The sequence below is a fragment of the Misgurnus anguillicaudatus genome, chromosome 2 (genome assembly GCF_027580225.2).
Source record: "Misgurnus anguillicaudatus chromosome 2, ASM2758022v2, whole genome shotgun sequence".
In the NCBI taxonomy this organism is placed as follows: domain Eukaryota; kingdom Metazoa; phylum Chordata; class Actinopteri; order Cypriniformes; family Cobitidae; genus Misgurnus; species Misgurnus anguillicaudatus.
Genome location: NC_073338.2, coordinates 8187386 through 8215050, shown reverse-complemented (window position 1 = coordinate 8215050; position 27665 = coordinate 8187386). Strand labels below are relative to the sequence as shown.

Sequence of the window (27665 nt, the reverse complement as noted above, 5' to 3'; positions counted from 1 at the left end):
CAATATTTTCTGTTAGAAACTTTCACATAGCATCTTTAGGAACATAAAAAATTATAATCCATAACTTGATTTTCAAAGATGTATTATAAAAACGAATTCTTCTTTCCACAAAATGCAATAAATCCATGACAGTTTTTTATTTCAAAATGCTATAAATCTATTAAATCAATGTATAAATGTGCATTCATCTTTACCATTTTATATTTATTTAGTTGACTAGTGGTATACAATGATTAAAAAATAAACATTAATGGCATTAACCAAAACACTTACTTTGTTATATTAAGAACACATTGCTGCGGTTATACTTGACGTCGTCTCTTTACATTTTCACAGCTTTCAGATGTAAAATGTTTTGGTCCCGCTCAATGTAAAGTTTTCATGAGATCCTCTGGGGTCAATGTTTTAGCATGAGATGCTTGATGCTGTCTGGAGAACAAGCAACCGAGTGCCTCTCGCGGAAATTATTAGATGTTGATGGCTTACGTTTCTTTCCCGTCACAGAAAACCATCACAGGTTTAGCAATGCAATTAATTAAAGTATTATTTTGTTTTGTTTGTTGATCACGAAGTACAAAGTAGATGAGGAAAACTAGGACTCTGTGTACTCAGCGCGCTTATTTTACTGTTTACTGTAAAGGCAAGCATCTTACCCTTTATTATATTTGTACACTCCGTGACACATAACAGTAGCGGAGCATTACATAGTGGTGGCCCCTACAGGGATCGCTCTGTTTATTGTATTTTTGATTTACCTTTACAGTTTAATATGGATGCAGAGATTTCAGACACCGTTATGCCCACTGATTTTGGAAATATGGATATTTCAAATGTAAATACTGATAATGATTAACTGATTAAATTACTTCAATTTTAAGTTCACTGTACATTTCTGATGATGATAAGTCCAATGATGATGATGATGATTGTGGCATGTTAAATATCAATGTGGTACAAACAATGCAAACAGATATTGAACATGTTAAGGTGGATTTATTGGCCCTTAGCACACAGTCTTTAAATTATGACTTTAAACAGTCTATTGACAGTACAATAAACAGGGAAACTAGTTTAAGGGAAGTTGTGGACGCTAGCTTAGAGGAGTTTGCAGATTATTTCAGAAGTCCCTGGAGAGGCTGGAAAAGGCAGTTACGGACTGTTTCCTAAAGAGAGATGCAAAGTGGGAAAGTCAAATGAAGAAAATTCGACTCACAAGCCATAGCTGCCAACTCTCACGCATTCACCGTGAGACTCACACAATTGACCCCGTTCTCACGCTCTCACGCCACACATCCATTTTCTCACGCATGCTCGTGCCCACCATTGAGATTCCCATTGAGTTTAATAAAAGACATTAAATAATTGCCTAATATACCTAACTGTATACTGTAAAACGCCTATCTCTATCTGGCGTGCCTCAAACAGCATAAAGCGCTCGTCAAAGTCAAAATGATGCGAAGGCCAATCAAATCAAAGAAGGTGGAGTTAATTGTTTACAGAAGCGCCAGCTACACACCACCGAGAGCGAGTGCGCGGCTGCGCTACGGTGAAAGAGCAAAGCACGATGTAAGTAGCTAAACCAGTGCTCGCAGTACTGACACTTTTATATTTTAGCGTACCTTCACTGTCTTATGTGCCACCACTTCTTATGTTGCTGGTACTTTGCTGCAAAGAGTCAAAGAGCATTTCACTTTATGTGGCGTTGCGCAGGAAGTTCGGCAGCGAGGACATCAGAGTACCGCGAGAGCAATGCGAAATGTTACAAAAGGGTCCGCCTTTACCTTTGCTCTCGCGTGACTCTGATGTCATACCCCGATCAGTCAGCTCCGCAGCAGTCGAACACACAAAGCGTCAAGGTCTGGATGAAAAGCAGAGAATTGCCCGGATTCCACGCACGCAGATTCCCTCAGAAAACAGCAATTTTAATCAACCATCACTCACGTGTGCATGTTTGCAAGCAGTACAAGCCTGCGTGATGTTTGCTGTGACAGGTTTTAATAAAAGAGAAAAAAGTCAATTGATATTTGGCATCTATAAACAATAATATATACGAAATATAATTATATGGTCTTGACATACATATTATCTGTTGCTTAAGTTTAATATAGACTACTTATTTGGTTTATTTGATTGTGACAGTCTCTCTATCACAAATCATCACTTTACGCTCCTCTTTCTCAGTGGATAAACTGAATCAAAGCTGCTGTTATCTGCAGTTATACATTTTACAGAGACCAGTATTCATTAGATTTTAAGAACTTTTTTTGGAAGGAACTTTTATCAGAAGGAAAGCATAATAGAATTGTATAAAATAATGGTAAAGACTCTAATCTCAGGCATTTAAACTCAGTAAAAGCTTTTATTTCAATTTAATTTTTAAAATATGATTCGATTTGTATTGTGAACCATTTTAACGCAGTCTTTTCCAACTATTTAACACAGAAATAGTTAAAATCCACACTATTATCTATTGGCAAATGGTTAGGACTTATAAAAAAAATTACCCCCCCCCAAAAAAAATCTCACTCCAAGCTGAACTCAGAAGTTGGCAGCTCTGCAAGCACTCCAACACTCACCAGATTGCAAGCATTCACTCCAGCCACCTTTCATATTACATCAGTCCCTCAGATTAAAACCCCTGTTTCCACCACAGCCAACATATTTCCCCCTAAAAACATTAGTATAGTAATGCAAAGTCGGCGACACCAAAGCTCCAAAAGTATCAAAAATATTTATTATTTAAAAACAGTGCATGGCATCAGGTTACATTTCGAGCACGCAGGCTCTTCATCAGACAAATTAACCCAGCTGATAAACCACCATTTATAGATTTACCCACTGGAATATGCACAATGCACAAAACAATTTTAACATTAACAAACATAAATACTTTAGATTGCGTACATATTTACAGATTATAACCACAAAAAAGAAAAGTATATGAAAAGTTGTGCTTATTAGCTCTATTCTTTTAACTAGTCTCAATTCAGCAGCAGTTTCTATACGGACTACCGGCACATCCGGGAACTTGACTGTAAATTTCGTCACCGCCCCTTTTCGGGGGTTAAAAAAGCAGCGCCTCCATTGGCTTCCATTCAAAATAGCGGAACGGGGCAACGTTTATGCACGGCCGGCGGGCGTAAATGACTTGTGAAATCACTCAGATTAAACATGTCGAGTGTTTGTCTGTCCATCCTGCCTGCCATAGAGCGCGAAAGATACATTAACACATTTAATTTGGTCTATATAAAAACATGTCCCTTTCATTCTCACAGCGTCAAATTTGTGTAACAACGCCATCCAGTGATTGCTGGAAATATCGCTAAGCCAGTTAGTTGTATGGCTGGACGGAAAAGTGCACTCATTACTCTAAATATAAAGACATAATAAATAAATACTAAGTAACTTTCAAATACGAAGTAAAATCATTCACTTGCTTCCCTGTTGACTTGATGAGGTACGTGTTTAATGTCCGGGTAAGACACCTCTGGCCAATAGGGAGCGTTTTTACACAAATTTGATGCTGGGAGAATGAAAGAGACATGTTTTTATATTGACCAAATTAAATGTGTTAATGTATCTTTCGCGCTCTATGGCCGGCAGGGTGGACAGATAATTACTCAACGTGTTTAATCTGAATGATTTCATAAGTTATTTACGCCTGCCGGCTGTGTACGAGGGTTGCTTTGTTCCGCTGTTTTGAATGGAAGTCAATGGAACGTCTAGTGCGATTTCCCCCAAAAGTGGGCGTGAACCTGTTCAGAGACATTCTATGACGTTGCGCCGGTTGTGCGTATACTCAGTAGGTTACAGACAATGGCCCTCATTTATCATTCTTGCGTAGAAACGGGCGTATATGTTGGCGTAAGATTATGCTTACATTCCTCTCACCGCCTGATTTATGAAACTGTGCGTGCCATTGATATTCAGGTGTACGCAATATCTGCCCTTCATAACTGCCGCGGCTGAAAACGATCGTCATTAGAATAACACGCCCATATAAATTCAAGTCTCCACCTCCCCCACGCCCTCATTTTACGACATTGACACACAAAAGACAGCAAAGAAGACAAACCGGGGAAGTGAAAAGAAACAAAATTGTTTTATTTGGGAGTTTAAAGAGCGGGATTAAAGACACATTAATAATTGCATGACATTTTGTAATATTTGTATTATTATTTTTATTATTAATGACCCTTAATTGATATTTAGAATAATAATTATTTATTATTATTATTATTATTTACTGTTGCCTACATCTAAATTATATGTCTGCTTAATGGTTCGGTTAAGTTTTTTTAAAATATTTTAAAATGATGTAGTAACTTTTATAGTGTGTTTTTCTGTATTTACATACAGTTGTTTGTTAGCTAAGATCCAGTTTCATACGGAGCTCCGGATATAATTCAAATTAACAATTTGTTTCCACGACATCCACATATTTTACTAAACTGAATAATGCCTAAAAGCTGCTGTGTGACAATATGTACAGCTAACAAGCCAAAGAACCCAGAAATAAGTTTTTATAAGCTGTCGAGCCGTAATACCCAGCTTTTAAGGAGAATAAAGTGGATCGCCGACTACGTTTCCCCCTATTGGACGCATTTTTACTAATAGGAGTACTATGAAAAGTTGCCTGTTTCCATTTCTGTGTCTTTAAACGCTCGTTTTTTGAAGTTGAAAGCTTATAAAAACGTATTTGGTTTGTTTGGGTTGTTAGATGTACACCTTGTCACACAGCAGCGTTTAGGTATTTTTGTGTTTTTTAGTTTAATGTGTAAATAAGTTTCTTATAGCTGTCGGCCCCCAAAAACGGGCGCTTAAAAACACAGAAATGGATACAGGCAACTTTTCATAGTACTTCTATTAGTAGAACTGCGTCCAATAGGGGGAAACGCAGTCGGCGATCCACTTTATTCTCCTTAAAGAGTAACTAAACCCTAATCCAACTTTTTTTTGTTACTGATCTGTAATAATGATGGTTTATTAGTGCTGTTCATTGATTTTAGTAAGTTTTTTGACATTTGGATATAAAGTGTTTCAATACTACAATATATGGTGTAAAAACGTCTGAGTGCTACCCTCTTCAGGTTGAACGGTGGCTACTGCAGTTGAATTTTCCTATTGGATGTTGGGTCCAAAAAATGACTCGTGACGTAAGCAGTTTCAAGCTTACCACGCCCTTGTTACGATCTCATCACACACTTGGTACGAGCTTAGGTCGTCCCCTCTATCTCTGTTGGGATCTGCCTACTTTTCTTGCGTTTTTCAAATATTGCCAGTGGGTGGAGTCAGGCTCTGACCAGGGGTTTAGTTACGCTTTAAAGACTGGGTTTTACGGCTCGACAGCTTATAAAAACTTATTTCTAGGTTCTTTGGCTTGTTAGCTGTACATATTGTCACACAGCAGCTTTTAGGCATTATTCAGTTTTTTGATATAAGCCAGAAATGACAAGGAGGCTTCTCGCAATACAAAGTCAATGGAGACTGTTGGATCGCTTTCCCCCCCGGTGGGCGTGGTTTTCAAATTTGCATAACTGCGCTCTGTCTCTATTCATAATTTGAAGTAATAATAATTGTAATAGTAATGACGAAATACTATAATAATTAATCCCAAGGAACAAACTGTTGAATATTGGGAACGAATTTTATATTTATGGCCATACTTTAGACTAAATAAGAAAAAGAAGTGTACATAATGTAGCATAAAAGATAATTCGTGGCCATGATTTTGTCCGCATGTCATCATGATCGGATTTATGGCTCCATTCAACACAAACATTTTACTTTACCTATTCATGTAGCTATTTATTTATCATCGAATGGTATGTAACTAGCTTACCTTTTGATGCATTATTACCATGTTTTCGTAGCACATCCTTGTGCTTTCTTGCAATGTGCCGCTTCAGATTCCAGGATGAATATTTGCTAACTTTTACAGTCTCTCCGCACTTCCTTTTAATGTTTTCTTCCTGTCCAATCTTAACTTTGATTTTTACTTTACATTTATGTATAAGGCTTGAATTCCACAACTTATTGCTAGACGTTTTTACAGATTCTCGAACTAGCAAATTATCAAAGGGCGTTCTGGGTTCAACGAGCGGTGCTGAGCGAGCGGACTTTTTAGAAAGGCGCTTTGATGGTACCGCACCGCTCAAGGTTCCGCTCCGCTCACATGCTCGCTCTGAAACGTCAGGTAAAGCGCCCAGGCTCTCAACTGAAGGAATACATATGCATACAAATCAAATGCTTTGGTAAATTCTCTCAAATTAAACATTGAAGTCCATGTTGCATAAAAATAAACACTGAAGTTTGTAAGTATTATGTTTTTTTTACAGTGGGTCATAATATATCATATATTTTAGTTTGTCAGTGGGTTTTGTGGTGTTAGGAAGTGTTTGCGCATTTCTGCACCAACTCAAAATGTGCGTACACCACCTCCTGAGCTGGCGTAGGATTTGAGCGTGCCGTACGCCAACGTCCATATTGATAAATCTCAAATTCACCGTGGTTTTGGGTGTACGGCAGGTGTACGCTGGAAATTTGGTGTACGCACTTTTGATAAATGAGGGCCATTGTATTTTGAAACTGCATAACAACAAAATCAGTGCATTGTACAATAGGCTTTTTCTACAAACATGTATTTTGAAACTGCATTCAACAACATTAGTGCATTGTTAGATGTCAAAGTAGACTTTTTCTACATCCAGACATGTTCATATGTTGTATTTTAAAATTGCATAACAACATAAGTGCATTGTAAGATGCCCAAGTAAGCTTTATTCTACATTTAAATAGGTAAATAAGATCCATATCACACTTATTGAGAATTTAACTCATTTAATCACTTCAGTGCATATAACAAAAAAGTTTATAATATGGAACATAATTGTTTTATGCTGTTTTTTTGTCAAAAGCGAATTATTACAGTAGCCCTATTTAAACTACAACAACCATCTTAATAATTGGCAAACATTAGGCTACCTTCTAATAAACAGAATATGTTTTTAGATTTCGCAAGAGCAGTAAAATCAGGTGTATGTTAATTTGTCAGCGCGATACACATACAGTGGTGCAGGTGCTGGACTGTGAGCGATGGGCGATTAACTGTTACTCATTTAAATTGCATTCTTGTGTGAGAACGATGACTCGCATAATATTTGAGCCTTTGTCTGCTTTGAATTTTGGAGAAACGGCAGGATCTTTTTGTCTAGTTCACAAAATCGTTTCAACGAGTTTCCTTTATCTAACGTTAATGTCGTTGTGGATAAGCATAAACATATCAGACAACAATTGTCGGAAAAGGCAGTGTTTTAAGCTGAAAAAACAACAAATAAAGTTGAAGCAACCATAGAGTCCGGTCTCTTAACTCACCACTCTCAGCTATCGTGTCTTGAGACGCGGGCGCGAACGGGGGAGGCGATCGCTTTGAACTTGTGGACCAAAGCGCGAATATAATCACGTGACACAGTTGCTCGCACCAGTCACGTGACTCGCGCTCTGCAGCTCATGCTGTATGAAACAGACGCACGCGCATCAACTCGGAACTGTACGGCCCGTTGTCTAACTTACTAAATTTATTTTGAAGATGTCTTTTTTACAGACTACATAAAGGGCCGGCTCAAATTACCTTGGGGGCCGGGTTTGGCCCGCGGGCCACCAATTGAATAGCCCTGGTTTATAAGGTATTTTGAGCTAGAACTTCACATACGAGTCAGTTTGTCTACACAGTGTTAATGTTCCATAACTAAAACCTGTAAAATGAACCCTCATGCCTGTAAATATTCAAAGCGGTGCAGATGTGCGCGTGCAAGAAAGTATAATGTACCTGTTTCGTCTGCTGTGTTCCGGGCTTTAATGAAACCTGCTTATAGTCTGATGAGGCGCTTGTCATTGTTTGCGATGCATGACGAGAAACGGACGTATATACACCTTTCTTTAAGTCCAACATTACACAAAAGGGAAATGTTTTCGCGCATTTCTGTCCTGTCATTTGCCGGTTAATGAGTTATAATGCGTTTTTAAAATGACTGAATCCAAAATCTGCCAACTTCATGACATTCCGCGTTGTGCAGTTAATTCCATTTGTATGCATTTCGCGATTCTGTCCGTGTTTTCCGCATCGCGGAAATCATATGGCCGTACACTTTGTTGAGGAGTTGAACTGCTGCTCGCGCTCATGTTTTCCAAATGGTGTGATGACGTGTAGTCAGCACCTTAGTGTTCGTGCACTCTATTGGTCTAAACTGCATCAAACGTAAAATGCGCATGAAGCGAACTGTCAAAAACTGCGTACTAGATGATTGTTATATTTAATAGTTTTGAATCGAAATAATCGCATTTCTTGCGATTCGAAAATCGCATCCATTCACATCGCGATTTCGGTTTAAAAAACGATTAATCGTGCAGCCCTACTTGAGGGGGTCTGTGATTGGATGACTCGTGTCGGTGATCATTATCATGGTGTCGACTTCGTGCAGCAGTGCTGGAACCGACAAGCGGATGACATCAAAGTACCACGGAGCATTTCAATAGCAGTCTCTGTATGTTTTCTTGAATCTCTCTCACAGGATTTTGATGTTATCTGCCTCTCGGTTCTTGTGGCGCCACATGAAGATTAACCCTCTGGGGTCTAAGGGGTTTTTAGGGCCCTGGGGAAGTTTTGAGATGCACTGACATTTGTGCTTTTTTCAGTTGCTTAAAAACATAGTAATGGCAAAAGTCTCATAACACTGTTCATCACAAACTGGGCTACAATATCATATAATCAACATGTATGTACATGTTTGTCTTTTTGAGAGAAAAATGTTTATGCGTGGTTTTTGAAAAAGCAAAATTTTTAAGTCACTGATATAACTCCACAAAACTCATTCTAAACATGTTTTCCCAAGACTTTCCAAAACAGGATCTAGTAGTCTAGAGTTTTTTCTTCAAAATGATGTGACAATCATTCGGCCTACTCATTCACATAAAGCAAGATATTGATTTACAATTTCTAAGACACTTATGCTTGGCAAAGGCTGTATGCATGGAGGCGGGAAAGCTCCTGAATAATCAGTGATTGACAGCTGAGAGACAAAAGAGTTGAATAATGAGCCACATAATGAGCCTTGTGGGGATGTTCAACAGGAATGTAACTTTCTCTGTAGTAAACCATGATAAGGTTTATTTTCAATATAATGTAAATACACACACACACACACACACACACACATTATATTATATATATATATATATATATATATATATATATATATATATATATATATATATATATATAGAAATATTTTCTATTAATTTCACAAGTATAAGTTACCTTTTAAAAACCATAGTAGCCCAATCATGGTAAAGGTACTGTTTGGCCATCATAAAGTGAACCCAGGGTTTGTGCTTGGTTGGCCAGCGAGAGGTTTACTTTTGTGCAGTAAAAAGCTCAAAAGAACAACTCCCTATCATTGTCTGGTCCGTGTACCTTTTGATAGTTTGTTTTTCAACTTCAAATGAAATAAGCAGAAACGAGAAAACGGCCCCTTTTTTCGTTTTTTCGTTTTTTACCGAAAGACGAAAAATGAGATTTCGGGTTGATTTTTCGTTTTTTTGTTTTTTGGTACAAAACGAATAAACCACTCTAAAATTCGTTGTGACATGTGGGCGGTCGCTAGACGCACATCTCCGCCAATTGGTCAACCAAAATGTGAATATGTGACATCATCCGTTGTTCCTCAAGTCTGTTCAACAAAATAAAAGTCCTCCGCTGCTGTAGCCTACTGATCTGTTAAATGTACAGGTCCTAGATTCTGTGTAACCTAAGTTTTGAATAAATATTTATTTCAGAAATATTAATCTGCACCTGGACTTTTTTAATGTTATTATGTTATTTTATTTTAGATGTTTGGTAAAGCGCGCTTCCCATTATATACAGCGCCGACTAGAGGAGGTAGATAAATGTTCAGCCAAGTGTAATACAGTCATAACGTTTCTTAAACTTCTTAAAATCATGGAGGTAAAAGTGAAAAGTTTTATGGATGCTGCAGCAACAGCTAGCGTTGCCACATATCACATAAAATACAGGATTGTCCGGAATTATTTATTATATTTGATGTGATAAATAATTGATGTGTACATAATCTTACCGTCTCTTACCATATACAGTGCACAAATTTAATAAACACACAAAGAAAATAATTTGGACCTGATAGTAAATAATAACTAACCAATTTCTAAAAACAGAGAAACTTAAAATATCCAGACAGAAACAGTTCTGCGGAATTGCTCCTGATTGAGCTTCACGTTTCTTTATTGTCGGAGATCACCCGCATTGGCTTGGCTAAAATTATCAAGCTCATACCGTCGAACATTGCAGGATTTTTGTTGGTACAGAGCGCATCCTTTTAGATCAACACCGTATGGTCACGCGCTTTGCGTTTACACTGAATCAGTGAAGTGTCTTTCTTTTTTTTTAAGCAATGCAAGTAGATTTTTCAGTATTTCCACCCCTGCAAATATGACTCTTGCAGATATAACAGAGAGTTGGCCAACATTTTTATATTTCTCCATAAACCTTCGAATAATAACAAAAAATTGTTAAATATAGTAAACTTATATATTATATATTTATTATTGAAATATATTTTAATATTTTTCATATAATTCCACAAATTCTATTTCCCAAACTCAGAGTAATAAAACATAGGCCTAAATAAGAAACATTATTGCAAAATTGTTCTCGACTGTGTGTAGATCACCTTGTAACTTGTGTATAGATTAACCGGTTCCATGAATATACTCAGAGATGTTAGAATGCCTTAATAAATATATAAATAAATAGTAGATAAACGAAGCCAATTAGGCTACCTAAAACATTCAAAACATAATTTCCACAGAAAAGATTATAGAGATTTATTGTAAATATATTAATACATTTTATAAGTAATGTCGATATATTCATTATATTCCTTATCCCTTATCAGTTGGTGTTGCAACCCTACCTCAAGGCATTCTGTGGTATAATTACGAAATATTTTATATTTATTTGTATTCATGGACACGCTTTTCTGCTTTTTTCGTGTCACCACATTTATTTCTATAAATAGTTTTTCGTGTCCCGGCTCGCACGACTTTATTTTTAATGCCATTTTAAGTATTGTTTTTCCTGTTTATTTTCTATTTTTAAATTATTGCTTGTGGTTGGGGTTAGATTTGGGGTTTGGGTTAGGATGTAATTTTATGTATTGGTATTGCAAAACTATGAAAATCATAGCGGATTTTTTGTTAGTATTCGAAGGTTTATGGAGAAATATAAAAAGATAGGCTACTTGTGCAATAGTCATATTTGCATGAGTGGGAATACTAAAAAATCTAATTACGGAAAAGTACTGTCATACTTCCCAAACATGCAGTGTGACTGTACTAAATACAAATCTTTGACTAAAAAGAAGCCATTTAAAAAGTACTCATGAGTATAGCCATGGCAAATATTGAACCGCGTGAATTCCGCTTGTTAATGTACCATGTAATTTGCAAATGTATCTTTCATTCATGTTTTTTTTTTTTGGTGCTAACACAAAAATTAGAGACATAAAAATAAATATATCTAAAATTATTACGTAAATAAATATTTTTATAAATAGGCCTAACAGTCAATATGAATTAAATATAAACGAACAATTATTACAAATCTATTTAATTACCTAATAATGTCTTAATAATTATCATCTCATAGCAGCAAGGAGCTTAGCTCGATCATTATAAGCCAAGCCAATGCGCGTGATCTCAATAAAGAAACATGAAGCTCAATCAGCATTTCTGCATTATGCAGAACTTGCTTGTCGTATTCTGTCCTCTTATTTTTTTAGATATTGATTAGTTATTATTTACTGTTAGGCCTTGTTATTCACCACACAGCAAATATCATCGTGTGTTTATTAAATCACGTGTACTGTAAGAGATTGTAACAATCCAATATTGATTTGATTCAACATCAATTCTTCATAAAACAAATAAATCCGGCAAAAATGTGCCAAAGCTATCTGTTGCACTGTTGAAGCATCCACCAAACTACTTGCTTTTACATTCATGATTTTAAAAAGTTTAAGAAAGTCTGGTTGTAAAATGTAATATAATATTAAGATACAAATATAACAAAAAAATATTATTTTAGTTGTAATAAACACATTAAAAATAAGATAATTTCCCCTTCACAAGAACGCGATTTGTGGTTCATTCTTAAAAAACAAAAGCGAACACACAACAATCCTCAACAAAATTACCACATGACATTGTTTTTTTTATAACTTTTCATATCTGTCGTATAAATCAAACTTTATCTCTTGTCCAAAACTGAAGAAAGGTACGTATTTACACTTGGTTGAACATTGCACTTAAGAGCGCTTTCTACGAGCTACTTAACAAACATTCGTTGTTCATTTACGTGCGTTTCCCAAAGATGCACGTATAACGATCGCTCGCAGTCGCAGCTGGGTTTTAAGTGCTACTTACGAGTCGCTATCCGTTTGTCAAGTGCTAAAATGTCACCAATAGAATGACTCAAATTTGTAGCAGAAGCTTGTTTAGGCTAATGATCTTTAGCCGATGTGCACTAATATTTTTATATTATTAATCATAATTGATCAATGACTTTTATGAAATGTTTTAATAATTTGTGCATAATAAAATATTCTTTTCCGTATTTAGTTAGGACTCGTCCCACCGCGAAATGCCTTCTGCATTTTATATTATAGTTTATTATTATTTGTTTTTATTATATATGTTTATTTATTATTATGGATTATTGCATTGTACTGTAAATATTTATTTGGTTTCTTTAAGTAGATGCCATTTCCCTTCAAAACATTTTTAGATGAAGCAGCAATTGGTAGGAACCATTTATCAATTTGCTAGTACCAACGTTTACCAAAATACAAAAAAAAAAAAATTTACCAACTTGTACCAAATACGTTTTACTTCTTTATTAATTTATGTTTAGTCGTTTAAATTTGATTTCTCATTTGAATTTTTAATATATATTTAATATAAAATAAACAAATAAGAACCCAATAAATAAATATAGTCTACATTTAAAACATTATATTATCGTCATTGCGGGAGTGCAATTTGCTAGTTGTCCTGCAGGTGTCCTTGTAACTCTTGTCTTACGATGCACTTAAGAATTAACGATTACTCCAGAACACTCGTAGATCTACGATGATTTTCAAATGTTACTTGTTACGAAGCTTTTGGGAAATTCTAAGATGATTCGTACGATCCTTCCCTTAAGAAAATACTCCATGGTTTTACTACAGTTAAAAAAAAAACATGGTTACTGTAGTAAAATAATCCATGGTTTTGACAACTATGGTTTTTAAAAAACATAGTTAAACCATGGTTAGTGTAGTAAAACCATAGTTTTGCTGATAGTAATCCATTCACCAAAAAACATGGTTACTACACTTTTACCACAATAAAACCATGGTTAATTTTCGTAAGGGTTTTTACGATCTACTTAGCCTTACGATGCTTTTGGGAAACCCGGCCATGTACTTTACATCCTATCTGCGCTGTTTATAAAGGGTAGCGCGCCTTCAACAAATATCTAAAATAAAATAATAAAATAAAACTATGCAGGTGCAGATTAATATTTATGAAATAAATATTTGTCCGAAACCCGTTAAGTTACACAGAAGAAAGCACAATTTAAGACCTGTAAAGTTTAAAGATTAGTAGCCTATTGCTACAGCAGCGGAGGACTTTTATTTTGTTGAACAGACTTGAGGAACAACGGATGATGTCACATATTCACATTTTGGTTGACCAATTGGCGGAGAGGTGCGTCTAGCAACCGCCCACACGTCACAACGAATTTTAGAGTGGTTTATTCGTTTTTTACCAAAAAATAAAAAAACGAAAAATCAACCCGTAATCTTGTTTTTCGTCTTTCGGTAAATAACGAAAAAACGAACAAAGGGGCCGTTTTCTCGTTTCTGCTTATTTCATTTGAAGTTGAAAAACAAACTATCAAAAGGTACACGGACCATTGTCTGGACTCTTATTTGTGTTTTTGTAATCATTATAGTAGAAACACAACAAGGGATACGCGTGATAAACTTATCAATGTTTGTTTATAGCCGCCGCCATTACCTCACGTGTTGATCATGAATGCAGTGAACGTTTGCACATGCGAGTGATTCTGTGTTTAATAAACTTGCTGTGCGGAGATATGCGCTTAAACGCAACTAAATAAGGATTGTACTGTTTGCAATCGCGTATTTTATAAGAATACCAAAAAGCGCGTCGTGACTCGCGTGTTTGTGTATGTGCGTTCCCGTCACGTCAACTGTTTGACGGAAGAACAAAGAAACACTCGCGTCTGAAGATACTGACACACATACGCAAGTAAATAAGGATTTAGATGTCATGTTTGGTGCAATCGGATGGAACAACAAGGAATGGAGAGACTGGATTGTGGATTGCATATCCATTGACTGCAGGAGGCACGAGTCATGCATATGGATGTTTCTGCTTGTTCACTTCAATGGCGCGGGGAACTGGAGAAATACAGTACTTCTCCTCCTTTTCATACAGTTTACACCGAATGACAATATATGTTTTCAATCCCACTTACATCATTTAAAAGGAGACATTCCAAGCATTATGTAGACATTTATCTTTTGTTTCTACGACAAGTATTCGTTAAGTTACAGTTTATTTTTCTGACGCGTTTCTGAAAGAACTTCACTGACAGAAAGAGAACAAAACGCGCATCATGTTTATTTTCTTAATTTTGCGAAAAGCACAACATTCTGTTTTTATTGGGAGTGGACAGAAAAAATAGACACTTTAACGTTTTAAATGATGTTTAAATCATATCTGTATGTCAAAAATCAGCAGAGTAATTTAAGTCTCTTTGTGGAGTGATTGAAAAATAAAGAGTTTGCGGCGCCCACGCCGCCGTCGACCCCAGAGTGTTAACAACCCTGTATCAGTCACATGGTTAGATCAGCGTATCAGTCAAAATCAGGGACAAATCAATGACCTCCAAAATACAGGACCCCTAGGCATACAGTGCAAAGACACGTACATGGGTGTTTGAGTTTTTTATCCCACAAACTAAAAGGCTTACCAGTCTTCCCCATTTTGCTAAGCCATGTGAATCTCCATTTGTCTTTTAAACCTTTATTGATCTCCGATACATCAGAGCCTTCCTGCATTAAAAGTATGTCCATGCTAGCTAAAATAAAGTTTTACCTCAGTTCAACACGCTAGATTCAGAAAATCCGGAGTGGATCCGGAGCAAAGTGATTACAGAACGCTTACAGTGGAGAGAAGAACATGCTTTCGCTCCTCTCCAGGCTTTGATCACATCCCACTTAGGAAGGGGAATAGCTTACACGGCGTCGTTATGAATAGTGACTTTAGGAATTTTGCAATTGACAGAAATCTGTCGTGCGAAGGGGAATTTTAATCCATGAGGACATTACTGGCATACATTGTCATACTATTAAACAGTCGTTATTTAAAGGAACAGTATGTAAGAAATGTATATCAATTAATCATAAAATGGCCCTGATATGTCACTAGACATTAAGAAATCATTTTCATTTCAAATACTTATATCACTGACAATAGTGGTCTGGCCAGGATATTGTCATTAAAAAGTGGAGTTGCAGCCCTCAACTGATGTTTATGTTGTCATTTTGTGTATTGGCTACCAGTTGTGTGATTGTAGTACCAGTTTTAGCCACAAGTTTTGTGATTGCAATACAAGCTTTGGCCACAATCCTACATACTGTTCCTTTAATATTATCATAATGTAATGAAAAGATAACATTTACATTATCACCACAATTACAATAACTGATATACATATCATCGTTGTCCAATGAAAACCGCGTATTGTAAATGTCAATTTTCGCGATTTTGAGATTTTTTTGACGGATTGAATGTCCAGGTTCATTTCCGTATACAGTATGCTTCACATATCTAAATGGCCAATGAAAAGTTTGAACTGTGCAAACAAAGTATCTGTCTAGCATTACCATGTCAGTGTATAATTAATATAAAAAATCTAAGCGTATTTAATAAACTAAGACGTAGGCTATTTAATAAACTGAGCGTATTCATCTGTCAATATGAAACACGACTTGGCCATTCTAATTAATGATTGGATAAACGCGTATCGACCACCGTTACTGTAAAATATGCACGTATGTCCATTTAAACTCAATTTTGGTCAAATGTGGATTATATCATTACACTGGCAAGAATATGGTTACATGTAAAGATGCCGTACCAGGTATGACAATGCTACATTCAACTGCTTTTGAAATACGTTGTTTTTTCACTTCCTGAAAATTAACCGGTTTGGACATACGTGAGTTTCATCGGGCAGCGACGATATCCTTATTAAGTTTTATATAAACAGACACAACAAAGAAAATACTTAGTTGTTTTATATAAAAAAAGAAGAAGATAATACTATGCTCATCGAGTGTTAGGACTTCGCAATACTATTTTACTACCACAAAGTGGCGGGTTAACTAATTCAGCAAGATGGTTCATTTGTATTGTATCTTACCTCAGATTTGCTTTCTGGCATCTGAACTTGTTGCTGCTCTGAAGGCAGAAACTGAATGAATGAATTGCTGTAACGCTGGTTGTGATTGGTGACGTGCATAATGTCACATAGCCTGAGTGGCGTGTAAAGTCTGTGCATGTTTAATAAACACATAGGGGCTATTTTCACGCACTGGACTTTGACAAGTGACAACAAAATTCAAGATGCGTTTGCGTCTGCACGTGATATGTATAATAGTAAAGTCAGTGGTTTGTCCACACTGACCCCTCCCCCCATACATATATATTTTCTCTTCGGATCTGCACGAATCTCATAAGTGACCCATTTTGGCTTCAAAACGGCGAATTTCGCTGAAAGGTGAGGAGTTTGCATGCCTGCATTAAGCAGTTCGGTTCATTTATTGAGGCTTGTGGAACACAACATTGTTCATGTGCTCAGTCTGAAAAAACACACTTGCTTGTCTAGATTTACTCACCCTTATATAGCTCTCTAAAGCCCCCTAGCAGATGGATGTTGTAACACATAACAATAATATATAATACCCTGCCATTCGTCAACAACCTTTTCTCCATGACTAAGACGAGACGACCACGAGACTGCACAGATGTCCAAAAACGCTGACTAAAACTAAATTAACATGCATAATTGTTGACAAAAATAGACAGGACTAAAATTTTTACAGTTATGCCTTCAAAGTACACTGAATGAGTTTGCGCTGTTGCTCAAGTTAGTACAGGTCTCATGCTCCTGTTGCTACAAGCCTGTGGCAGTTGCTGCCACCCTGTAGCTGCAACACATAACTACTTCGTACAAGATGTGTATTTTGTCAGGTGATTATGACATTTAACCAATATTTGAGATTTGTGAAACATTATTTGAGATGTGTGAAACATTATTTTACTGAAATGGCTATCAGAAATAATCTCAGAAATAATTTATTTAAAGCTCCACTGTGTAGGATCTACTCCCATCTAGCGGTAAAATTCTATATAACCAACTGAATATTACTTTCTAGCCCCCCCATTCGGAACGCATTTTAACTAGTATGGTGGCCCTGTCATGCCAAGGTTAACATGTCTTCCAGTAGCTACAAAGCAAAAGCAATGAAAAAAATGAACAATTTGCAATGTACGTTGCCTGTGATCCGTCAAAGCACACAGATGTATGTTAAACATATAAAAAGTCTGATTGTCATGATATGTCTGCTTAAAATCACATACAAAAAGCAAGTATAAATTTTAGATATTGTTAAAATCAAGTTAACATTAACATAAGAACAAATAATCAAATTATGAGCAATCTTTGTCATTTTGTCTTTGCTTGAATAGTTGGTTGCTTGTACCAGTGATGGTGAAACATCAGAGAGGAGCTGTGACAGCAGTTATGAACATGAGTTTGTTTCTGCTGCTTCTGCTGTCAGGTTGGTGCCATCATTTAAATTTGTTTGCGCAAGAATATGTGTGTACATGAATATATTTAAACATGTTTATTTTAACAGGACTTCTGTGCAGCGCTTCTGGTCTTTGGCGAAATTATCAGTACATAAAAATAAGTATGACATGGACAGATGCTCAGAGTTACTGTAGAGAGAGATTCACTGATCTAGCTACTGTAGACTCGATGGATGATGTGAACAGAATAATAGATTTAGTGAATGAAACGGATGGGTACAAAGGATCAGTATGGATTGGACTGCAGAAGGCAGCACAGAAGCGTTGGGTTTGGTCAAATGGAGAAGAAACCATTTCACAGTACAATGCATGGGACATATTAGAACCCTATGGAAGTGGAGATTGTGTTTCAAATTACTATAATGCTTGGTACGATGGTGGGTGTGAAAACTCCATACGTTTTGCATGTTACAATGGTAAGTAGTCAGTTTACTGGCTGTTAACATTTAGTTTATTTAAGAGGAGCTGAGATGTGTTTTTATTTTGTAACTCTCAATAGAAAGTACTGGATATGTCAGAATAAATTCTTTGAAAAACTGGACAGATGCTCAGAGTTACTGCAGACAGCATTACACTGATCTGGCCATTGTCCACAACTCTCAAGAGCAGCAACAGCTACATGCAGTTCTTGGAAGATTTTATAGCTTCTGGATTGGTCTGTACTTAGACTCTTGGCAGTGGTCTGATCAGTGGAACCTCACCTTTAAAAACTGGGCAGCAGGACATCCATTGGGGAATTATGGTGACTGTGTTGCTATGTTGACAACTGATTCTGGGAAATGGGTTCGATACGACTGTGACCAAAAGCACTATTTCATCTGCAATGGAGGTGAGTTTAACAAATGAACTTTTCAGCAGCACAAAGGTCATGGGTTAAAATAACTATGAATACACATAATAATTAAAACAACTTTAACTTAAATACACAAAATATAAAAGTGTCTCTGAATTCACATATCATATATACACTTAAAAAATAAACACAATTATTTTCATTGGATGTTTGATTTGCTTAAGCAGTTTAGTTTAATGCTACACTTTTGTTTTAGTTTTTCTTTTCAAACACAACTTCAATGCATAATACTGACATAAATAAGTAACTCTTTGACATAAATTAATATTTTCTTTGCTGAAAATTCTCAACTCAGTAAAAACTATTAACTGCTTGCTCAGTTAAATTAATTAAGATAAGGTTGATCTCACAGTGAAATCACTGTGAGCTCACAAGATCCTCATAATGTTGTCACAATGTGTGGGTCACAGTGATCTAAAAGTGTAACTATACTGCACACTCACTGGGAGCTCATACCACCCATAAAACACATGCTATACAAAGTTTCAGATGTTGCTCAAAGAGCTAATGTGGGTTTCCTAATTGATCATTTCTAAAACCCATTTAATTGGCAATATTATCCGGCAAATAAAGTGTCCTAAATTTTATCCTATGATCATTCCTATAATATTTCTTAGAAATTATAGGTAAGAAGGGTGACGTTCTACTCTTAGGTCAACGTTTTCCAGACATATATGGCGCTTTTCTATTGCATAGTACCCCATGGTTTGGTATGGGTCAGGTCGGGTCAGCTCGCCTCACTTTGGCTTGGTTAGCTTTTCCATTGAGTTTAGTAACACTTTGGAGTGAGAGGGATTATAGGCGTGTCGTTATATTTGTGCTGCCTACTGCTGTGACATCATACAAGTAAGAGCATCGTTGTGCATTCCCATACATTTATTTACTACTCAGTCTGCCACAAAATTAAAATTGGCCACCACCAATAGATGTTTGCACATTGCGTTTATCACTACCTCTGTCTCACATGACAGTTTCTGTTCAAACACACGTGGCGTCAGTTGACACACTCCGCAGAGCCTAATTTAAGTTGCATTTAAGCAAATAATGCTGACGTGCCCGTCGCGAATGTTCCACCACAAACTGCAAGTCTGGAAAAAAATGGTATTATGTTCCTGATTCTCAACCTGTGGATGTTTTTCATCGCTAAAAGGCAGTTTGGGAACTTATAGCAGAGCACAGATGACAACATGTTTGCTCGAGAGACCGCAAGCTAGCACAAAGGTATAAAATTAAAAATAAAACTAAATGTCGTCTTTAGGCGTCAGTATTTAGTGTGACCTCTCTTGGCACGAAACACATCTTCAGCTGATACTTTTATACTGTTTTTAATACTACATACACATTTCCTGTTTTCTGGTTGTACTCTAATAAAGAGATTGAGAAATAATTATATATGATCACTATACAATTGGAAAAACAACAAATCTAAGGGTAGCAAGGTGGCCTAAGACTCCTGCACAGTACTGTATGTGATGTCCTGCTATGACACAATGAGTTTGTTGTGCCCTTATATTATGACCATGCTTTGAGCCCACAGTGAGTGTACTGTGACCTCACATCATGACTACAGTATAGTATGAGCGCACAGTCAGTGTGGTATGACCACATTGTGAGCAATGTACTATTGTCACAATGTGAGGTCATGGTACACTCACTGTGCGCTCATTTCATGGTCACAATGTGAGGTCACTGTACTTGTGTACACCCCCTTGTGTTGTATTGCCTCCTGTTAATCTGCTCAAACATTTTGAAATCACAATGAGCTCACATATACTGTAGCTCACACTGTGATTATCACCATATGAGAATGGTGTGATGTCACTGTGATCATTGTGTGATCTCACGTGTTGACTAGGATGTTATTGTGTGTTGTTCTTTACTGTTTCACAAAAATATATTTTTTGCTAGTAAAAGTAAATTTTCTTGCTGTCAACTTAATCAACTGTTGTGCCAAAGTAAATTGATTCAGGTAGAAAAACTTTTATCACACATGTTTATGAACTACCAACATATAAAACCTTGTGATGATGCTAGCTGAAGATTAGCCTGAATTTCCAAGAGAGATAGTTTTTTTTCAAAAATGTGGCGTTGGGGTAAAGTGAGACAAATGCTGTGGGGTAAAGTGAGACATGAGGCACACGTTCAGTTTAGTCTAAAACATATTTTAATGTAATATAACATTACATATGTTTTATTTTTAATGTTATAAACATTGCAGAAAAACCATTATGCCTAGTCAATACACCAGGAAGACAGCCTGGGGAAAAACACCCCTTGAGGAGATGGAGAGTGCTGCCGTTTAGGTCAAGGAAGGAAAGAAGTCTCTAATGCTACATATACACCAAACGCGAGGCATCATGGTACTGTGGGTTCACACCAGATGCGAGTTCAACAATTTGCGCAAGTAGATTACATACAAAGTCAATGCAAAGACGCGATCAGACACGTCCTCACGTGTGACGATGCGAATGACGTGATATGGGTGGTGCGTTTGCCACGAAAACACGCCCTATTCGCCTCAAATGCGTCTTCGCCCAATCCGAAAACATTCAACTCGAGCGAAAAATTCGCACTACACAATGTTAAATCCTGCGAGCAATCCAGATCGAGCAACGCGATGCCCCGCATTTGGTGTATACGTAGCATTACTCCCTCTAGATTACTCACGGGATTTAACATTGTGTCATGCAAATTTAAAGATAAATCAAGATAAATATTTATAACTTGGGCGAAGACATGTTTGAGGCGCATAGTGCATGCTTTCGCGGCAAATGCTACGCTCATATGGCGTCATTCGCATCGTCCCAGGCGAGGCTGCATCTGATCGTGTCTTTGCATTAACTTTGAATGTAATCTACTTGCACAAATCGTTGAACTCACGTCTGGTGTGAACCCACAGTAAGAGCAGCTGCAAGGGATAGAAATATTGATAGATGGTTCTGATTGTCTTTTGCGCTGACCCCCAGGCACTAGCTGGATCTAAGGGTACTTTGTTCTGACCCCCAGACTGCGTTCTAATCTAACTGGTTCTATATGTCATTTGAATGTTAATTAAAACATTTTGAATTGTCGGAGCCAATGGTGTAGTGGGCAGGGCTCCGACATGTTGTGCTTTCACACTTTCTGCGACCCGAGTTCGATTCCTTGTGGTCATTTGCCGATCCAATACCCTTCTCTACTCCCTGTACTTTCCTGTCCTCTCCGAAACTCACTGTTAAATAAAGGCAAAAACTGGCCAAAAAATATAACTTTTGAATTATATTATGTTGTATTTGATTTTGGTTCAGAGTTACTGTACTTTCAAGTGTTTAGAAAAATAATGTTCTTAATTGATCAATCCCCTTGATTCTGTTACTAGTCAAACATTAGTTCTGTAATGTGTGGTTGTCAAGCTAGCCGTCAGGATTTTATCTGTTACAATATGTGCTGTTATGGTAGTTTCAGAGTGGAAAAAGTAAGTGGATCAGTTTACCCCGAGCTGGTTCACTTTACCCTCTTGATTTTCCTGGTCTGTCTCAGTTTACCCCTAAGCTGGGGTAAAGTGAGACACAAGACCACTTTTTTTAAAACAATCATATTTTCACTGCTCTTCGTCCTGAATACATTCTGGTAATTTCCATAGCTAGGAAACATCCTGAAATAATGGGAAATGTGTAAATTTGATTGATATATAATTTTAGCTCGCTTAGAGGGGAGCAAATGTAAAAAATGTCTCACTTTACCCCACTCTATATAAATTGAGTTTTTAACATGAATTAAAACTAATTAGTTGAGTGAACATGAGCATGTGTTTATATATATACACACACATACACTTATATATAAACTTTCTTTTGTATTTCTGTAGCTAATAGACAGATTGTCAGACTGAACTTCTCCAATGATGGGAAACAAAACTTGATTGATCCTTCGGTACAGGATGCCATTCTTAATGAGGTTTGTCTCCGTCTTGTCATAAGATTCATGTTAATGTGTTGGATGCCCATCCAAAGCATCATTTAAAGTTACTGCCATTTATGAAACCGTAGAGAAAGCACCCAATAGTTTAATATTATGGGCTCTATCTTACACCCGGCGCAATGCAGCGCAATGCGTGACGCAAGTGTCTTTTGCTAGTTTCCACCCTGCGCAATTAAAATTTTCATGTTTGGCGCTACGTTGTTTAAATAGCAAATGCATTTGCGCCCCCTTTTGCGCCCATGCGCGTTCTGGTCTGAAAACGAGGTGTGTTCAGGTGCATTGTTGGCGCGTTGCTATTTTGATGCAACTAAAATAGACTACACCATTGACCAACAAACACCTGGTCTAAAGTCAATGGCGCAATATGTTTTTTTGTTATTTAATGAGCACGTTAGTAATATGCGCCTATAAACGGGAGGACAACGCGGGTTTGCTTATCACATAGTACATGAATGCGCAGCAGCACAAAAACGCTTTTAAATATGAAAGATTAAAGGATTGAATGTAAAAGGTTATTATTGAGTCTCTTGGACATAAATGAGGACTGATTATGAGACATTAGAAAGCACAAAGAGCTGCTTCACCTGTAGCCTGGTAAGTAAATAAATGCTTTGCTTTAAACAAATGCATCTGTTTTTAAATGTTTTTTTTAAATGCTACCTCACGGATTTATTGTATATTATGACTCTGTACCTCTGGATATAGTGAGATGAGATACATTTTTAAGTAATGCTTAAAAAAACTCTTTGCTTAAAAAGCGCTGTCCAAGTGCTGAAACGAACGTGCGGAGAGCCGCTTGTAAATTCTTTATCTCCTGTTTGTTACAAATAAAATATTTTTTAGAGTACAAACCTTATCTTACATACTCGTAAATTATTTTTTGATGATATTGGATAGCCATACATTTAAAGCAATTACAAGCCTACTTTTTTACTTCCATGACTAAAAGAAAACGATTTTTAAAGGTTTTAATAAAAAAATAACAATTTCAATACAAGTGGAAAAACAACACAATTATTTAACATTAATCTTAAACTGGAAATCTTCTTCCTCCACTTAGTTTTTCAGTTTACAAAGTCCGTCATCTAAATAGGGATTAGACATAGCGCCAGCGCAACAGGCTTTTAAAGGGGATGAGAGCTGAGACTCTCATTGGTTTATTGCACGTTACGCCCAAAATACTCTTCATTACAATAGGACCTACCCTTTTCGACCATGCGCTTGGCGCACAAACCATTTTTCCCATCGTTAAATTAGCAAAAGTGGATTCGGACACGCACATTTAGACGTTGCGCTTTAGACAATGCGCTTAAATCGTTAAAATAGGGCCCATTATCTATTTAATCTAAAGTCAACATTCAGTATAACAGCAGTCATGTTATTGGTTGTGATGGGTTAAAGGCGGAGTCCACGATGTTTGAAAAACGCGTTGGAAAAGGAGACGGGCCGACTACCAAAACACACTTATAGCCAATCAAATCAAATCAAATGCCGGGTTGCGTATGTGTGGGGCGGGTCTATCAACAGAAGGTCCAGATTCTATTGGGGTAGGGGCGTGTTTGTTTAGGTGATTTCAAATATCAACATTGGCTTTCAAACATCATGGACTCCGCCTTTAACAATTTAAACGTTTAAGGATGGATGAACATTGTGTACAATAGTCACAGAAAGACAAAAAATTGATTAGTGTAGCTTGCAAAGACAGATATTGCTAATATTATTTATGGTAATCTCCCTCTGCCCAAAACCTCAAAAGAAAATGATAACTCTTTAATTTAACAATTAGAGTTTAATTATCCAGACAGGGCTTGCCATAATGGAGAGATAATTTGTAAATAAACATTATGGTTTATTATTTTTTGTAATTAAGCAATTTTTTAAGTTATTATGTAAGGATGGCTACAGGGCAAACAACCCCAATGGCAAAATAAAAAATTAACAACATTCTATTTTTTTATAATCTGACCACTGTATGAATATCTCTGAAAATTGCTGTGACTGTCATTCTTTTTAGTTTATTACTATTAGTGTGTGATAGCACACAACTTACTCTGCCAAATGTTTAAATGTAAGTTTTACGCACAGACCTCTTAAAGATTGAATCATTGTGTAAATGTCACTTAGAAAGAACATGCTTCAGTCAAGTGCCTCAAATAAACTTTTAACTCCCTAACTTAATTGAGACATATTAATCTAACGTGATTTACTTTTCATCATGTTAAATCTACTAACTACAATAGCATAAATTATTCATATAGTCCTAACTTATAATTTGAGTTGTATTAAAAATCAATTCTACTGATGATGATTCTTCAAATAAAGTGTAGCACAATTTGAGCTTAAGAAATAGTGATGACTCAGTTGATGTCTGGTTTAATTGTTGGTTGTTGTTTTATTGTAACTTTAACACACTATTTTAGAGATTGTGTGAGAAACCTGCTACAATGGTGTTAAGTCATAATTAATCGTTAAAATAAAGTGAACAGAGTCAAAAATATTTTTTTGTCGGTGTAGATAGCAGTTAGCCATAAAAGATTCAGTTAAGTTGTTTTTAACATGTATTAATCTTGTTAAGTTTATTTGATTCTGTTAGGATTCCTTTGTGTGAAGTATTTAAGTAGAGTTTACATGTTATTTTAATTTTATAACAACTTCAATCACGTGAAACCAACACTATTGAATCATGTAAATCCATTATTATTATTATTATTATTATTATTATTATTATGTGATGTGTAGCCTATTGTGTCATAATTATTCAAGTTTTTTTTTTTTTGCTGGTCATCAGATAAATGTAAAGCTAAAGAGCCTTGGACTGGAGAATGCACAGATAAACTGGAGAAAGGATGAAGATGGAGAGGTGTTTCATCTGATTGAACAGAGAGTGAATTCAAGTACTCCATGTGATATACAACCCTGAACCGATGTTTTTAATGTAAAACTTTAGAACAGTCTCAAGAGAATATAAAATACACAAATTTCATATCTAAGCTGTGTTTTTAATACCTAGATTTTTTTATAAAGATTAATGTGAACATGAGGAAATTAAATCTATTGACTTCATTCTGTCAGTACACTAACCTTTCTTATTTTCTAAGCCACTGTTAATGTTGTTTTGTTGTATACAGTAGCATAATACAAATTACACAATTATAAAATTATTTAGTTATTATCAAATAATAGAATATACATATTTCATTAATTATAATAATAAAGAAGCATGATTAAAATAAAGCAGCTAGAATCCTGACTACATCTAAGGCAAGTTCACACATCTGTTTAAAAAATCTTAGTCTGATTATATTCTCTTCTGTGAATTGTTTTAAGATGACTTTTAAATAGAGCTATAAGTTAAAGTTTATAATTATAATTGTTACATTATTTAATCGGCAGGAACAATGTTAATGCATTTCCAATTTTCAGGTGAATTTAAGATATCTGTGCAGTACTGTGTGTAATAAAAACTCTAAACAAAAATTGGTGCTAAATAGCACTAAAAGCTCTTAATCATAGGGGAACCATTTTTTGTGCTATATAGAACCTATAAAGCACCTATGAAGAACCATCCGAGGATGCTATAGCACCACTATAGCACCACATATGGTTCTACACAGGTGCTACACAGGTACTACATAGGTGCTTTATGACACTTAAAATATGATTACGAGCCAGTGAACCACTTTTTGTGCTATTTAGCACTGTTTGTTTTTAGAGTGTACAACACTCTTTTTATTCTGAGGATTCATTTAAAACTAAACACAATTAGGAAAATATTAGTTACATTTTATTTATTATTTATCCTTGTAAAATATATAGCATGAAAGTAGCCATTGTATACTATTATATTTAGAGTTGCATGATAAAAGTAATTTGTTCATTGAAAACAAGTTACTGTACTTGCTTATGGAAATCTGTCTATCTCTCTCTCTCTTTCCCTCTCTCTCTTCTAAAAAAACCAATGAAAATAAATGTTGTCTGTTTACTGAAAGAGTCTGTCAGCTGTCTGTCTCTCATTCTTGGTATAAAACAAGTAAATGGTTGGTTTGATGTGAACACTAAAGAAACCTTGCACCTTTTGCACTATGTGGAAGACATAAAAAATATGTTAATGATAAATTGTCCTCACTGTGGATTCAATCCAATGTGCGGCCACAAATCCTCTTGTTATGCCACATACTAAATAGATCTGATTTATACATATGCTTGAATACTGTCAAGTTATTCCAAATAGGCATGGGTGGTATATTCAGTTTTGGTAATACAGTGAGGAAAATAAGTATTTGATCACCCTGCTATTTTGCAAGTTCTCCCACTTAACCAGCCCAGAACTACACGGGAGGAGCCGGTCAATGACCTGAAAAGAATGATAAGTACCATCCCAAGAACACCATCCCTACTGTGAAGCATGGGGTTGGTAGCATCTTGCTTTGGGGGTGTTTTTCTGCACATGGGACACGGCGACTGCACTGTATTAAGGAGAGGATGATTGGGGCCATGTATTGCAAGATTTTGGGGAACAACCTCCTTCCCTAAGTTAGAGCACTGTTTATTTTCTGGCCTCGAGTGGACAATAAAGTTTTGAAGTTTCAATTACTTCTGGGGGCATTACAACACAATCAAGATGGCTGAGGCGGAGAGAGATGACCGTGATAGACGGGTAAATAAAACGCACCCTTTTCCATGGAAAGTGGACAAATGGGCACATTTCAGCTTCCATGAAGTTAATGGGAAACTAGAAAAGACTTACGCTGTGTGTAAAATTCTCATCTCAGGTAATAATTGTCATTGTCTTAAAGCTGCTAAGCTTTCGTTTTTGTTGAGAATAGTT

General features: G+C 36.2%; 1 protein-coding gene across 1 annotated transcript; it reads left to right on the top strand.

The window, feature by feature from the left end:
• The first annotated feature begins 17996 nt into the window (after positions 1-17996).
• On the top strand, positions 17997-26748 carry LOC129441612 (macrophage mannose receptor 1-like). Its single transcript, XM_055201264.2, has 4 exons — positions 17997-18440; positions 18524-18853; positions 22725-22813; positions 25626-26748. Exons 1-4 carry the CDS (start codon positions 18056-18058, stop codon positions 25755-25757), a joined length of 936 nt encoding a protein of 311 aa, XP_055057239.2. The 5' UTR covers positions 17997-18055; the 3' UTR covers positions 25758-26748.
• The last annotated feature ends 917 nt before the right edge of the window (positions 26749-27665 follow it).

Bases quoted from the DNA above. Each gene is read 5' to 3' on its own strand.
- LOC129441612 (XM_055201264.2), top strand. From the start codon at position 18,056: ATGTTTATTTTAACAGGACTTCTGTGCAGCGCTTCTGGTCTTTGGCGA. The intron at 18,441-18,523 runs GTAAGTAGTCAG...AACTCTCAATAG, and splicing joins ACGTTTTGCATGTTACAATG to AAAGTACTGGATATGTCAGA. The intron at 18,854-22,724 runs GTGAGTTTAACA...GTATTTCTGTAG, and splicing joins CTATTTCATCTGCAATGGAG to CTAATAGACAGATTGTCAGA.